This window comes from Stegostoma tigrinum, chromosome 39 (assembly GCF_030684315.1).
Source record: "Stegostoma tigrinum isolate sSteTig4 chromosome 39, sSteTig4.hap1, whole genome shotgun sequence".
NCBI lineage: Eukaryota > Metazoa > Chordata > Chondrichthyes > Orectolobiformes > Stegostomatidae > Stegostoma > Stegostoma tigrinum.
The window spans coordinates 10,524,542-10,541,112 of NC_081392.1; the positions used below are offsets into that span (position 1 = coordinate 10,524,542).

The following is a 16,571-nucleotide window of genomic DNA, read 5'->3' on the forward strand; positions in this document are numbered from 1 at the left end:
GGAACAAAAACGGAAGTTGCTGGAAACACTCGGCGGGTCTGGCAGCATCTTTGAAGAAAAAAATCAGAGTTAGCGTTCCGGGTCCAGTGGAGTTAACTCTGATTTTGTTTTTCATCAACTTGGTTTTTGTCTCTGGATTAATAGTCTAGTGATAATACCACTAGGCCATCAAATCCCCTTGATAGTTACAGTACCATTTTTTATACTTAATACCATTTAATCCCTTCAATGTTAGCATCATTTCTTAGTGAGTTTTAACTTGACACCCTCACATGCAGCTGAAGGCTCAGATTATTTTATGTCATTGTTTATATTCTGTTGCCTCAGCAACTCCCTCTTCCTCTGACCCTTCTCCCATCTCTTTTACAAGCCTCGATTCCTCAGTACACTCTGCTGCAGTGTGCTCTCTGGCAGCTCCTTTGTTACTGAGCTGTGGAGCTGCTTGTTTTTAGCTCTTATTGCCATGTTGTGAGACTTTGTGCTGTAATTTAGGGTCTTGTTTCCAGCAACAGATCCCCCCACAAACCACACTGCGGTTTGAAAGCTGGCTGTGCACAGCCACTTGTCTGGCTTCGTGCTGTTAGCCGAATGGATTAGACGGGGATTGGAAAGGTGCAGCTTGTTTCTCACAGCTCGCTGGCTTTCTGAAACCTCCGCTTTCCCCCCACCTTCCCCACCTCGAAACGCACACCAGTCACACAAAGAGGAGAGCCTTTTGTGATCGTGGGATGTCCCCAGAGTGCTCCCTGGCTAAAATGTTTTAAAGTGTAGTACCTGTTGTAGTTAAAATTCAGCATCATGCATCAGCCACATTGCAGAAAACTGGCCCTTTGGCCCATTGTATCGATGCCAGCCCCTCTGCTGGAGCACGTCAGAATCCCTACACTGTGGAAGCAGGCCATTTGGCCCAACCCAATCCCTGTAATCCTACATTTCCTGCAGCTAAGCCATCTAGCCTTCACATTCCCAGTCACTATGGGGTGATTTAAGCGTGGTCAGTCCACCCTAACCTGCACTGGACTGTGGGAGGAAACCGGAGCACCCAGAGGAAACCCACGTAAACACACCAGATTGTACAAACTCTCTGCAGTTGCCCAAGGGTGGGGTTTGAACCCACATCCATGGTACTGTGAGGTAGTAATACTAACCAGTGAGCCACTGCATCACCCTAACTCAGCTAACCCTACTCCCCTGTTTTTTCCTCAATGACCTACAAACCCTTCCAGGATTTAGCTTGTAAGGTCCCCTCCACAGCAATTAAATAGGGATTGAGATAAATACAGTCTTAAAGTCATAGAGTCATGCAGCACAGAAACAGACCCTTCGGCCCAACTCGTCCATGCTGACCAGGTTTGCCAATCTGAACTAGTTCCATTTGCCTGCGTTTGGCCCATATCCATCTAAACCTTTCCTATTTGGAATACTTTTCCAAATGTCTTTTAAATGCAGTTGTACTCACCTCCACCATTCCCTCTGGCAGCTCATTCCTTACACCCTCTGCGTGAACAAGGTACCCCTCAGGTCACTTGTAAACCTTTCCCCTCTCAACTTAAACCCATACCTCCTAGTTTTGAACTCCCCCAACCCTATCTATGGCTCGTTTGATTTTATAAACCCTATGAGGTCACCCCTCAGCCCCCATTGCTCCAGTGAAAGTAAGTCCCAAGCCTGTCCTTAGACCTCAAACTCTCCAGTCCCAGTAATAACGTTTCTGAACCCTCCACAATTTAATAATAACCTTCCTGTAGCAGGGTGACCAGAACTGTAAACATTGGCAAGGACAGAGTGAGGAAGGGACCTTCCTGCGTTAGGATTTGAGGATTTAGGAATGTGTACAGTTTATTTGGCCCTTCGGGCCTGCTCCTCCATTCAGTTATTCTGGTGGTGTAATCTCAGCTCCAATTTCCTGACTGCCTCCCCTCAGCTGTCAAAGTCTCCCTAACTCAGCCAGTTTATTGCCTTTGTCTGGCCCAGCTAGCAATGTTGCTGTGGGTCTGGAGTCACGTGTAGGCCCAGACCAGGTAACGATGCCTGATTTCCTTCCCTAAAGGGCATTAGTGAACCCCTTGGGTTTTGTTTTCAATGATCAGTTTTGGTTTACATGGTCGCCAACGCCAACTGATTTTCAATTCCAGATTTTATTAGTTGAATTTCAATTGCAGCGTCTCCTGGGGATTTCCTTCATCATGAGAGTAGATCCTTGGGTTTGGGCTGCAAACACTCCCAGGACAGGGTCAGCACAGGGTTAGATACAGGGTAGAGCTCTCTCGACACTGTCCCCCGTCAAATACTCCCAGGACAAGGTCAGCATGCGGTTAGATACAGGGTAAGGCTTCCTGTACACTCTCCCCCATCAAGCACTCCCAGGACAGGGTCAGCACAGGGTTAGATACAGAGTAAAGCTCTCTCTACACTCTCCCCCATCAAACACTCCCAGGACAGGGTCAGGACGGGGTTAGATACTGAGTAAAGCTCCCTCTACACTGTCCCCATCAAACATTCCCAGGACAGGGACAACACTGGGTTAAATGCTGTGTAAAGCTTCTTTTATTCTTCTAAACTGAAAGTAAAGATCTCTCTCGACTCTTTTAACATGGATGTGAAGCTAACTCTGCTTTTTTAAAGTGAAGATAAAGCTGCCTGTATGTTATGTTTTTACCTCTGGGCCAAGAGACCTGGGCCCAAGTCCCACCTGCTCCAGAGGCATTCGATGACATCTCTGAACTGCTTAGATCGAACGTATGCCCCCAGTAATTAATGTAGCACAGTGATAGTGTCCCTACCTCTGAGCTAGGGTGGCCTGAGTTCCAGTTCTGCCTGCTCTAGAGGTGTAGAGTAAGATCTCTGAACAGGTTGGATTGTAACTATCTTCCCAGCAAATTATGGCGTTCAGTGGTGGTGTCCCTATGTTTAGGGCAGGAGTCCCACCAGCTCCAGAGTGAACGTTCCAGAATGTGAACCAAGCGACATTTGGAGATTTCAGGAGAGGGAAAGAGGATGTCCCTTTCCCTGAATAATACTTAGACAAGTGACCCAGCAAGGTTAGTGGGGTTCGGAGCTGGCTCCCTCGTTTCGGAACAGCCTCCCAACGTCAAAAATAGAGCAATTGTCACAGCTCAGCGGGTGCGGTTGCCATCGGCAACGGTTGAAGCGCCTTGCAGCTCTTTCTCACCCACAAGGGAATGTTTTACAAACTCTAGGCTCGAGGCCAAGGGTCAAAAATCAAGCCAAGGAGAAAGGTCAAAGCAAGGGGTTTATAGGATTGAAGGCAGGCCAGTTAGTTTTTGGATAATCGGTGAGAGCTAGGCCTCAGGCTGAAGCTCCAGCGAGGCCGTGCCCACACGGCGTGTACATTCACTCAGAGATAATAAGAACTGTTGCTGCTGGAGTCAGAGATAACACAGCTTGGAGCTGGAGGAGCACAGTGGACCAGGCAGCTTCAGAGGAGCAGGAACGTTGACGTTTCAGGCCAGATTTCTGAAAAAAGAGTCTCTACTGGAAATGTCAACATTCCTACTCCTCTGATGCCGCCTGGCCTGCTGTGTACATTCTTTCCCTTTGAGCTTTAAAAATGACTCAATCTTCCTTGTTGTTGTTCCGAGGCTACCCGGCTCAATTTAAACAAAAGGCCTCATTAACAAAACAGGCCGAGACCAGAACAATGGATGGGGGAGGCAATGCTTGGCCTTAAGTAAACATTCTCAACTCCTCAAGGATCCTCATCGGTCCCTCCCATGTTGTTTACCCCTCGAGAGCAACTGGGCGATAGTGAGGGAGACATTGGCAACAAAGGGAAAATGCTGCAACACAAGCCGACCAGGGTCATTCCGAATGGATGATGAGTACAGGTCAGACATTCCCGTTCCAGAGAATCTCCAGCAGTGGAGAATGGATCCCATCACTGCAATCCCTTAAAGTCCGCAGTACACCAAACGCCTTCCCGTTCTACACAGCCACACAATATCGGAGCAAGAGTAGGCCATTCAGCCCCTCCAATCCACTCTGCTATTCAATAAAATCGCGTCTGATCTTTTAGCGTTCCGAGTTCCACATTCCCAACTATCTGTGGTAACCCTCCATTGCCCTGCCTAACAAGAGTCTACTTAAGACCATTGATCGAGGTGTACAAAATGATCAGAAATATAGATGGAGTAGACAGCCAGAGACTTTTTTCAAGGGTGGAGGTAGCTATTATGAGGGGGCATAGTTTTAAAGTGAGTGGAGGTAGATATAGGGGAGACATCAGAGGTAGATTCTTTACTCAGAGAGTGGTAGGGGCGTGGAATACATTGCCGGAGAGGATAGTGGAGTCGGCCTCATTAGGGGCATTTAAGTGGCTATTAGATAGGCTTTGGATGATAGTGTAAGGTAGGGGTGAGGTTAGGTAGACTTTAAGTTTGGGGTAAAAGTTCAGCACAACATCGTGGGCTGAAGGGCCTGTACTATGCTGTGCTGTTCTATGTTCTATATAAGAAATTGGAATGGGAGTAGGCCATTCAGCCCCTCGAGCTTGCTCCACTATTCAATAGGATCATGGCTGATCCGGCATTCTTCATTTCCGCCTTCCTGCCTTTTCACTGTAACCTTTGATTCTCTGACTGATCGAGAATCTATCTGAACCTTAAACATGCATAAGGACTCTGTCCCCATAGCTCTCTGTGGCAAGGAGTTCCAAAGACTCTCAATCCTCAAAGAGAAAAAAATCATCCTTATCTCAGTCTTAAATTGGTGCTCCTTTATTCTAAGTCTGTGCTGCCTGGTCCTAGACTCTCCATGGAGCGGAAACGTCCTCTCAGTATTGACCCTGCCAAGCCCCTTTTGAACCCTGTTTGTTTGCGACCACCCCTCATTCTTCTAAACTCCAGTGAGTAGAGTCCCAAACTGTTTAAAGTTTGCACATAAGGCAGTCCCTCTATAGCAGGGATCATCCTAGAGAACCTTCTCTGAACTGTTTCCAATGAAATGGTATCTTTCCCGAAATAAGGGGACCAAAACCGCTCACAGTGTTCCAGATGTGGTCTCACCAGCACCTTGTACCATTGCAATAAGACTTCCCTAGTCTCATACTCCAAACTCCTTGAAATAAGGTCCAATATTCCATTAGCCGTCCTAATTACCTGCTACATTCTGTGTGCTAGCCTTCTGTGTTTCATGCACAATGCACCCTCCCCAGTCCCTTTGTGTTGCAGCTTTCTGCAGTTTTTCCTCCATTTAAATAAACTGATCTTTTGTTCTCCCTTTGCCTTAAAAATATTTGGAGACCCTGCCTTCTGAGGCAGGAAGTTCCAATGACTCTCAGCTTGCTGAGAGAGTAGAAAAAAGTTCTCCTCATCTCTTGTCCAAAAAGGGTCATCCCTATTTTCAAAACAGTGCCCCCTGGCTCTGGACTGACCCACAAGATGAAACGTCTTTTCCATACCCACCTTGTCAGGACCATTCAGGATTTTGTACACTTCAAGTCTCCCCTCATTCTTTTGACCTCTGGTAGGGTCTACCTATTCCTCATAAAACAACCCACTTATTCCAGGCATAATGGGAACTGCAGATGCTGGAGAATCCAAGATGACAAAATATGAAGCTGGATGAACACAGCAGGCCCAGCAGCATCTCAGGAGCACAGAAGCTGACGTTTCGGGCCTAGACCCTTCATCAGAGAGAGGAATGGGGAGAGGGTTCTAGAAAAAATAGGGAGAGAGGGGGAGGCGGACCGAAGATGAATAGAGGAGAAGATAGGTGGAAAGGAGAGTATAGGTGGGGAGGTAGGGAGGGGATAGGTCAGTCCGGGGAGGACGGACAGGTCAAGGGGGCAGGATGAGGTTGGTGGCTGGGAAATGGAGGTGCGGCTTGAGGTGGGAGGAAGGGATAGGTGAGAGGAAGAACAGGTTAGGGAGGAGGGGATGAGCTGGACTGGTTTTGTGATGCAGTGGGGGGAGGGGACGAACTGTGCTGGTTTTGGGATGCAGTGGGGGTGGGGGAGATTTTGAAGCTGGTGAAGTCCACATTGATACCATTGGGCTGCAGTGTTCCCAAGCGGAATATGAGTTGCCGTTCCTGCAACCTTCAGGTGGCATCATTGTGGCACTGCAGGGGGCCCATGATGGACATGTCGTCTAAGGAATGGGAGGGGGAGTTAAAATGGTTTGCGACTGGGAGGTGCAGTTGTTTATTGCAAACCGAGCGGAGGTGTTCTGCAAAGCAGTCCCCAAGCCTCCCCTTGGTTTCCCCAATGTAGAGGAAGCCACACCGGGTACAATGGATAGGCATCAGTTCAGATTGTTAAATTTGAGAGGGTGCAGAAACAATTTACAAGAATGTTCCTGGGATTGGAGAGTGAGAGTTACAGGGAGGGGCTGAATGGCCTGGGGCTATTTTCCCTGGAGCATCGGAGGCTGAGGCGTGGCTAGAGAGGGTTTATAGCATCATAAGGAGTATGGATAGGATGAATAGCCAAGGGTATTTTCCCCCAGGGTAGCGGAGTCCAAAATAGAGGGGCATAGGTTAAAGGTGAGGGGGCAAGAATTAAAAGGGACCTGAGGGGCAACATTTTCACACAGAGGGTGGTGCGTGTATGGAATGAGCTGCCAGCGGAAGTGGTGGAGGCTGGTACAATTATAACATTTAAAAGGCATCTGATGGGTACATGGATAGGAAGGGTTTAGAGGGATATGGGCCAAATGCTGGCAAATGAGTCTAGATCAGATTGGGATGTCTGGTTGGCATGGACCAATTCGACCAAAGGGACTCTTTCAGTGCTGTGTGACTCTTGTAAACCTCCTCTGAATCACCTGCAGTGTATTTACGCTCCTTGGGCATTTTCTCTGTTTGAAGCTGCCGTACATGCATTTTTCTTTATTCTGCAATGGGATGCAGGCCTGAGCAGGGTAAAACTGATATTTGTTGCCTTTCGTTATCACTCCTGAACTGAGCGGCTGGCTTGGGTCATTTCAGAGGGCAGTTAGGAGTGAACCTCCTTGTTGTGGGTCTGAAGTCACATGTTGACCAGACTGGGTAAGGATGGCAGATTTTCTTCCCATTTGTGAACGAAATTGGGGTTTTTATCATTGATAGTTGTCATGATCACCATCACTGAGATGTGGATTTTCAATATCAGATTTGTTAAATAATTTTAAATTCCAATCGCTGCTGTAGTGGGATTTGAACCCATGTCCTAGAGAAATTAAATGCACTTCATGTCTCAGGAGTCAAGTTCCCAGTGCATTAGCCTAGACCTTTGCATTCGTGACGTGGTGATGTTGCTATTCTGTGGTGGAGTGGTGATGTCACTGGATTAGTGAGCTAAGGGTCTATGTTAATGTTTTGGTGGTCTTCAGTTCAAATCCCAACAATGGTACTTGGTGGAACTTAAATATCAGGAATTCTGTTTAATAATCGTACAGTCTTACAGCATGGAAACAGACCCTTCGGTCCAAACAGTCCAAGCTGACCATAATCCTAAACTAAACTCGTCCCACCTGCCTGCTCCTGGCCCATATCCCCACAAACATTTCTTATTCATGTACTTATCCAAATGGCTTTTAAATGTTGTGATAGTACCAGCATCCACCACTTCCTCTGGAAGGTCATTTCACACAAGAACCTCTATCTGTGTAAAAATAATTGCCCCTCGTGTTTTTATTTCAATCTTACTCCTCCCACCTTAAAAAATGTCCCCTAGTCTTGAAATGCCCCACATTAGGGAAAAGACCCTTGCTATTGACCTCATCTCTACCCGTCATGATTTGTGATTATCATAAAAACCCATCTGGTTCACTAACGGCACTTTCAGAAGGGAAATTTGGCATCCTTTACCCAGTCTGGCCTACATGTGACTCCAGACCCATAGCAATGGGTTTGTTGGAGAATTCAGCAGCTTTGCCAGCTTCTGTGGAGAGAGAAAGCAGAACGGCTCACCATTATCCATCCCTTTGTCTACGTAACTCTCTTTCTCTCTCTGTCTCTCTCTCTATCTCTTTCTCACCCCTGTCTCCACCTATTGCTCACTCCTTTACACCTCCCGATCTCCTATCTCCATTGTATAAGCCCTCGTTTCCTGGCCGCAATCAGTTTAGAAGAAAAGTCACTGCACTTGAAACGTTATCTCTGTTTCTCTCTCCACAGCTGCCGCCAGACGTGCTGAGTTTCTCCAGCAATTGCTGTTTCTGTTTTGGATTTCCAGCATCTGCACTACACGGTTGATTCCTAACTGCCCTCTGAAATGGCCGAGAGAGAGCCACTCAGTTCAAGGGGCAATTAGGGATGGGCAACAAATGTTGGCTGAGCCCATGCCCCATATAAACTTAAATAAAAACCCAATATCTCTCTCTCTCTCTCTCTCTCTCTGAGGATGCCTGCTGGGAAGTGATTAAAAAAAGATTCAGATTTAACAGCTTGGCAGTTCTAATTCTAAATGTCTAGATTTAGAACTGGTTCAGCCCCAAGCACTCCAGTGCAATGCACTGAGTCACAGTTAACACCAGAATAATGCAGGAACTGAAGTGAATTCACCGAAAACCTTGGGTAATGGAAGGAGAAGCTGAGTGGGATGCAGCCATCCATGTGTTTAACTTGGCTGCAACAATGGAAAGAGAGAGAGAGAGAGAGAGAGACATACCAAACGTTGGTGAGAATTGTTTGGTCTGGCATTGTGGGTGGAGAAGCAAATGCTCCTGACATTAACAGGAGGCCACACAAATGCAGCACAAATTAAGTGGCGGGACTGTAGCAGAGTGTCACTGTAGCACTGCTCCCTCACAGCGCCAGGGACCCAGGATCGATTCCACCCTCGGGCGACTGTCTTTGTGGAGTTTGCATGTCCTCCCCACGTCTGCGTGGGTTCCCTCTGGGTGCTCCGGTTTTTTCCCACAGTCCAAAGATGTGCAGGTTAGGGTGGATTGGCCATGGGAAATGCAGGGTTGCAGGGAGAGGTTGGGAGGGTGGGTCTGTGTGGGATGCTTGCCTTCAGAGGGTCGCTGCACACACAATGAGCCGAATGGCCTACTTCCATAGCTTAGGGAAGAAAATCCGATACCTTCGATGTGTGGGTGTTATTAACAGAACAGAGCAAGAGGCTTTAATCCCTGGAAAGGGATGAGAGCTTTGATTTTAAAATGGAATAAAATATACACCATGGAATGTATCCTCTGGTTGAGGTCACTACAACACTACAGCCCAGAGGTGGAGCTGTACTTAATGACAGTCACTTATTGTTTGGTACTTTCATTTCACACCTTGGAATCGGGACAAACTGTAACTGCTTACCAGTTGCTGCACTTCAACCAGGGAAGACCTCACTGAGAGCTGACCAGGAGTTCTCTCTCCTTCCCCCCCACCCCAATCCCAGAGCTCCTTTAATCCCGGCCTTCTGATCCATGCACATCTCACTGTCGAGCATTGATGGGGAAAACCAGGTCATTGTGCCACTGAGACAGTAGGGACTGCAGATGCTGGAGAATCTGAGATAACAAGGTGTGGAGCTGGATGGACACAGCAGGCCAAGCAGCATCAGAGGAGCAGGAAAGCTGACGTTTTGGGCCTAGACCCTTCTTCAGAAACGGGTCATCTCTGATGAAGGGTCTAGGCCTGAAACGTCGGCTTTCCTGCTCCTCTGATGCTGCTTGGCCTGCTGTGTTCATCCAGCTCCACACCTTGTTATCTCTCATTCTGCCACTGATGACTTTACTCCGTGAGCAGTCTTGCTCTGTCAAAAAAAAACTGCCTTGCAATTCTCCACAATGTTCACAATTTCTCAGACATAGCACAGGGACAGTCATCGAGTTAAACAACACACAAACAGGTGCTTTGGCCCACCCTGTCTATACCATCCAACAAACACCAAACTACACTAACTGTATTTATCTCTACTTGGCCCTTCGCCTGCTGTGCCCCAGCATTTTGAATACTCATCCAGTTGTTTTTTTTTAAACATTGCCAGTATCTGTGGAGCTGTATCTCAGTGAGAGCCTATTCCAGTGAGAGTCGGTGCAGTGGAAGTGTGTCCCCAGTGAGAGTCAATGCCAGTTACACTGACCTCCAGTGAGTGCTCAGTGCAACTGTATCTCTGCCTGTCACTCTCTGCCTCTCGCTGTGTCTCCCTTCATCACTTGTCCCTTCTTGGTCTTGGAACATTTTGGACCTTGTAATGTTTTCTCTCCCTCACATTTCCAATGTCATTAACAATGCCTACAGCTCCCTCTGTAAACTCAGCCAATCCTACCTTCCCTCAACTCAGCCCTGCCTCTGTTTCCTCTTCATAAAACAAAATAAGGTTGATAAAACCTTGAGGGGCATAGATAAGGTGAATGACAAGGGTCTTTTCCTCGAGGTTGGGGAGTTCAAAACTAGGGGGCGTATTTTTAAGGTGAGAGGAGAAAGATTTAAGAAAGAATGAGGGGCAACCTTTTTACAAAGAGAGTGGTTCATGTGTGGAATGAAGTGGTGGATGTGGATGCAGTTACAAGTTTAAAAGACATTTGGATAAGTACATGAATAAGAAGTGTTTGGAGCAAACAGGTGGGACTAGTTCGGTTTAGGAATATGGTCAGTATGGACTGGTTGGGCTGAAGAGCCTGTTTCCATGCTGTATGATGGTATGTCTCTATGACTCTTGATTTGAAATTTCCAGTACAATCCTGCTGCTCCCTCACATTCGTAAACTTTGAGATTGCACAAAGCTCTGCTGGCCACGTCCTTAAAACTTAAGGCCTCTGTCTCAGTATCTCCTTAAGTGGCTCGGTGGCTGTTTTGTAACAGATTTAAAGTATAAGGTGATATCTCTGTTGCTGTTTACTGCTGTACCTCTTAACCAGACACTGCTTGTTTTCATCTTTCAGTATCCCTCACTCTCTGTAGCTCTCTCTCTGTCTCAGCCTCTCCTCATTCCCTCTAGAGAGTTCCCTCTCACTCTGTCTTCCTCTCGTTATTTTTCTATCTCATCCTAAGTGTTTTTCTCTTTCTCTCTATCTTTCACTCTCCATCCAAGTCTTCCCCTCCCTCTGTCCCTTTATTTCCAACCCTCTCTGTGTAACTATGCTCCCATCACACCCCATCCATTCACTAATTCCTCTCTTTCTCCCTCTCTTCCTTACTGTTTCTCTCTGTCTGTCCCTGCCCCACTCTCTCCATCAATTTTTGAGTCTTTACCTCACACTCTCTCTGTATCTTTCCTCTGTCCATATACCCAGCTTCTCTCTCTCACCCACTCTTTCTCCATCCCCCTCCTTGCTGTTTCTTGCTATCTCTGCCATTTCTCTTCATCTCTTTTTGACTTTTTACCTTCACTCTCTCTGTCTCGCTCCCTCTGTCTGTCCCTGTCCTCCAGTTTCTCTTTATCTGCCCCTCTCTCCATCCCTGTCCTGCAGTTTCTCTCTCTCTCTCTCCCTCTCCCACTCCCCTGAGAGTTTGAGTTATAAGGAGAGGCTGGATAGGCCAGGACATGTTTTCCCTGGAGCATAGGAAGGTGAGAGGTTTATGAAATCATGAGGGGGTATAGATGGGTTGAATGGTAGGTGTATTTTACCCAGAGTGGGGTATTTCAAGACTAGGGCCAAACTCCTAAGGTGATAGGAGAGAAATTCCAAAAAGAGACAAGGGGTAACTTCTTTACACAGAAAGTGGTTCATGTGTGCAGTGACCTTCCAGAGGAAGTGGTGGAAGTGGGTACAGTTACAACATTTAAAAGACGTTTGGATAAGTACATGGATAGGAAAAAGGTTGAAGTTGTGTGTGTGTGTGTGTGTGTGTGTGTGTGTGTGTGTGTGTGTGTGTGTTTGTGTATATGTGTGTGTATGTGTGCGCGCGTGTGTGTATATATGTCTGTGTGCGTGTGTGTGTGTATATATGTGTGTGTGTGTATATATGTGTATGTTTGTGCACATGTGTGTGTCACTATGGTACCCTGAGCAATGGAAGATTAAGCTTCCATTGAGAAAAGATTAAAATCACAAGCTTTTGATGCACTGCTCCTTCGTCAGGTGAATTGCTTGGCAAAGGGGCAGCGCTCCAAAAGCTTGAGATTGTAAATAAACCTGTTGGACTATAACCTGGTGTCGTGTGATTTCTAACTTTGTCCAGCCCAGTCCAACATCAGCACCTCTGCATCATGAATAAAAAATGTTTGGAGAGATAAGGGCCAATTGCAGGCAGGCGGGACTAGTTTAGTTTGGGATTGTGGTCGGCACAGACTGGTTGGACCGAAGGGGCTGTTTCTGTGCTGTATGACTGTCTCATTCCCTCTATCTCCATCCCCGTCCAGCAGTTTCTCTCACACTCACTTCATCTCATCCTCTGGAATATATGCCTATTACCATTGGACATTTTAAAATGCCTTTTAGTTCTATGGATTTTCTTTTTAAACAAACGAGTCTCAGATTACATTACAAAATAATGATTCAGCTAAACAGTCCCCAGATGCCCACTCTCAACAAGTCTGGCGAGGATCCATGACAGATGGTGTCCCTTGGGATATGGGTTGAGATTGAAGCGAGGTGTGATGTGAGGGAGGGGGGTGTGTGTGCTTCAGCAGGGATGGAAATGCTGACATTGTCGTGAAGTCAGCTTTTCAGTCGGTTAAAACATGCAACAGCGCAGCCTTCGGCCCTAGATGTTGTGCCGGTTTTATTATCCTGCTCTAAGATCAGTTCATTCTCATCACTTTTCCCGAGGTGGGGTGGGGAGGGAATGGAATTCCGGGAAGCTGGTGAGGAAATAGGACAATCTTCCATTCCTCAGGATACCACAGCAACACGCACATACAGACACACACACATATGCACACACACATGCACACAGACACATAGACACACACACACACGCACACAAACACACACACCACATGCACACACACACACACACACACACGTACACACACCCACACACACGCACGCACATATACACACACACACGCACATATACACACACACGCTCATATACACACACACATATACATACATACGTGCGCGCACACACACACGCGCAAAGACATACAGATGCACACACAGATACACACACACACACACACACACACACACACACACACACACACGAGCTGGGGGTGATCATCTGGAATGTATATCAGGCATTTGGAATTCAGTGCCTCCATGAAGGGCCCTGGGAATGTTCTACCACATTAGAGGTGCCACGCAAATGCAGCAAGTTGGTGGACCCACGGTTTCAGAAGGAAGTTGTGCCCTTGGGGGAAATAGAAACAGAAATCGGTGGGAAAACTTTGCAGTGTCCGTGGGGACAAATCAGAGTTCACGTTTCAGGTTGAGTGACACTTCCTCAGAACTGACTTCAGGGAAATAGGCCTAAGGGAGGTGATAGCCTCATGGTATTAATGCTGGACTGTTAATCCTGAGACTCAGATAATGTTCCCGGGACCTGGGTTTGAATCCTGCCGTGCCAGATGGAGGAATTTGAATTCAATAAAATATCTGGAATTAAGTGTCTAATGATAACCGTGAATCCGTTGTGAATTGTTGGAAAAGCCCATCTGGTTCATTAATGTCCTTTAGGGAAGGAAACTGTTATCCTTACCTGATCTGGACTACATGTGACTCCAGACCCACAATAATGTGGGTGACTCTTAACTGCCCCCCCTGGGCAATTAGGGATGGGCAATAAATGCTGCCTAGCTAATGACACCCTCATCCCATGAATGAATAAAGGGGGTGAATAAAGACTTACAGGTGCTGGGGATTGAGTAGGGAATGACTGCAAGGAGCCAGAATGGACACAATGGGTTGAATGGCCTCTTTCTGCCCTGTAACAGCCCCTTAAATGTTAGTAGACAACAACAGTATTTGGGCAGCATTACGTCAAAGTGAGATTTATGATTTCACACATCCCCGCTTCAAGGACGCCCTACTTCAGGGCCGACAAATGACCCCTCGAAGTTAGGGGCAGCTCTTCTCAAGAGGCAACTCGGGACTGGCAGTAAATGCTGACCCAGTCACCGATATCCACATGCCGTGTGTGAATAAAACAGCCAGCAAGCAACCTGAGGGGCAACTTTTTGACACAGAGGGTGGTGCGTGTATGGAATGAGCTGCCAGAGGAAGTGGTGGAGGCTGGTACAGTTACAACATTTAAAAGGCATCTGGATGGGTACATGAATAGGACGGGTTTAGAGGGATGTGGGTCAAATGTGCTTCCTCATACTGAGGCTAAATCTGCTGCTGGCGTGGGTGCAACAAAATTGCAGCAAAATATCCCGATTCCCAAACTCTAGGCTGGGGGAATGGTGTAATTAGATCCAGAAACCTAGGCTAGGTGTGCTGGAGGAACACAGTTTCAAATCCTGTGGGAGCTGGTGGATTTTAAATTCAATTCATAAATTACCCTGATGCATTTGTGTAAGGTAAGATTTGTCTGGTTAGCACGCAAAACAATACTTTCCACTGTATCTCGGTACATATGACAACAATCAAATCAAATCAAAATCACCACCCAGCCACCAACCTGCCTACTACTATTACCAACGGACTAATTCACCTGTACCTCATCCCTCCTGAAGCAGAGACCATTACAGGCCAGGCAGGAGTGGGCCTCATGTGGCCATTAGTTGACTATTCCTGGGCTTCGATTGGCACCATTGAGAGGTTGGGTTTCGAGTTTTCCTGCCCTGAAAGGAGTTTTCCTACCTCCACATGGAGGCAGGGAGGCTCTAAGGATCTGTGTGCCATCTGGTTCAGTTACTGCCCACCTCTGGGATTAGCCACTTCTTGCCAGGGTTTCAATCGAAGCAAGTTGGATCATTGGCGGTAGCACGAATAGTTGAGTTTCTTCCCTTCGAGGACAATGATGTTATCTCCAAATTGGGTTCGAGCTCTTCTGCTTCATGCATTGGAGTGCATCAATGATCTGAGCTGGTGTTTGTTCTTTCTGAACCTAACCATGTCCCATGTGTGAATTGTGACGGTTTCTCCCCCTGCTGTAGGCACCACAGAGCGGGTATGTCTGATCCAGGGGACGGTGGAGGCACTGAACGCTGTCCACGACTTCATCGCTGAGAAGGTCCGTGAAATGCCACAGAATGTTGGCAAGACTGAGCCAGTCAACATTCTCCAACCTCAGACCAACGTGAACCCAGACCGTGTCAAGCAAGTGAGTGATGATTATTTACTTTCGTTCAGAGGCTGTCTACATCCAGGTCACAGGTGTGTGTGTGTGTGTGTGTGTGTGTGTGTGTGTGTGTGTGTGTGTGTGTGTGTGTGTGTGAGAGAGAGAGAGAGTGAGTGCTTGTCTGTGATAGTGTGTGTTTGAGAGACAGTGTGTGTGTGTGCGAGAGAGAGTGTGTGTGTGTATGTGTGTGAGAGAGGGTTGTGTGTGTGTGTGAGATTGTGTGTGTATGTGTGTGAGAGAGAGTGTTGTGTGTGTGTTTGTGAGATAGTGTGTGTTTGTGTCAGACAGTGTGTGTGTGTGAGAGAGAGTGTGTGTGTGTGAGAGGGAGTGTGTGTGTGTGTATGTGAGAGAGTGAGTGCGTGTCTGTGAAAGTGTGTGTTTGAGAGAGAGTGTGTGTGTGAGAGAGTGTATATGTGTGTGTGTGTGTGTGTGTGTGTGTGTGTGTGTGTGTGTGTGTGTGTGAGAGAGAGAGAAAGAGTGTGTGAGAGTGTGTGTGTGAGAAAGAGAGACAGTTTGTGTGAGAGAGAAAGAGAGAGTGGGTGTGTGTATGTGGGTGTGTATGTCTGAAAGAGAGAGAGTGTGTGTATGTGTATGTGAGAGAGAGAGTGTGTGTATATGTGAGAGAGAGTGTGTGTATATGTGAGAGAGAGAGTGTGCGTATATGTGAGAGACGGTGTGTGTGTCTGAGAGAGTGAGTGCGCGTCTGTGAGAGTGTGTGTTTGAGAGACAGAGTGTGTGTGTGCGTGTATGTGTGAGAGAGAGTGTGTGTGTGTGTGTGTGTGTGTGTGTGTGTGAGAGAGTGTGTGAGTGTGTGTGAGAGAGAGTGTGTGAGTGTTTGTGAGAGAGAGTGTGTGTGTGTGTGAGAGAGAGTATGTGTGTGTGTATGTGAGAGAGTGAGTGTGTGTATGTAAGAGAATGAGTGCGTGTCTGTGAGAGTGTGTGTTTGAGAGACAGTACGTGTGAGAGTGTGTGCGTGCGTGTGTGTGTGTGTGTGTTGAGAGAGAGAGAGTGTGTGTGTGTGTGTGTGTGTGTGTGTGTGTGTGTGTGTGTGTGTCTATGTGACGGTGAGAGAGTGTGTGTGTGAGAGAGCATGTGTTTGAGGGAGAAAGAATGTGTGAGAGTATGTGTGTGAGAAAGAGAGACTGTGTGTGAGAGAGAAAGAGAGAGTGGGTGTGTGCATGTGGGTGTGTATGTGTGACAGAGAGAGAGTGTGTGTGTGTGAGAGAGAGAGTGCGTGTCTGTAAGAGTGCGTGTTTGAGAGAGAGTGTGTGTGTGTGTGTGTGTGTGTGTGAGTATGTGTGTGTATGTGAGAGACAATGAGTGTGTGTGTGAGTGAGAGAGAGTGTGTGTGTGTGTTTGAGAGGGAGAGAGTGTGTGTGTGTGTGTGTGTGTCTATGTGACAGAGAGTGTGTGTGTGTGTGAGTGAGAGCATGTGTGTGAGAGAGAGTGTG

The 16,571-nt window shown here is 47.1% G+C and overlaps 1 protein-coding gene across 2 annotated transcripts in view; it reads left to right on the plus strand.

The window, feature by feature from the left end:
• LOC125447820 (RNA-binding protein Nova-1-like) overlaps positions 1 to 16,571 on the plus strand; it is a 194,869-nt gene that overhangs the window by 96,875 nt on the left and 81,423 nt on the right. For both annotated transcript variants that reach the window (XM_048522572.2, XM_048522574.2), the window contains exon 3: positions 14,936 to 15,102. In XM_048522572.2, coding sequence (XP_048378529.1) covers positions 14,936 to 15,102 — 167 coding nt within the window. The remainder of the gene's footprint in view (positions 1 to 14,935; positions 15,103 to 16,571) is intronic.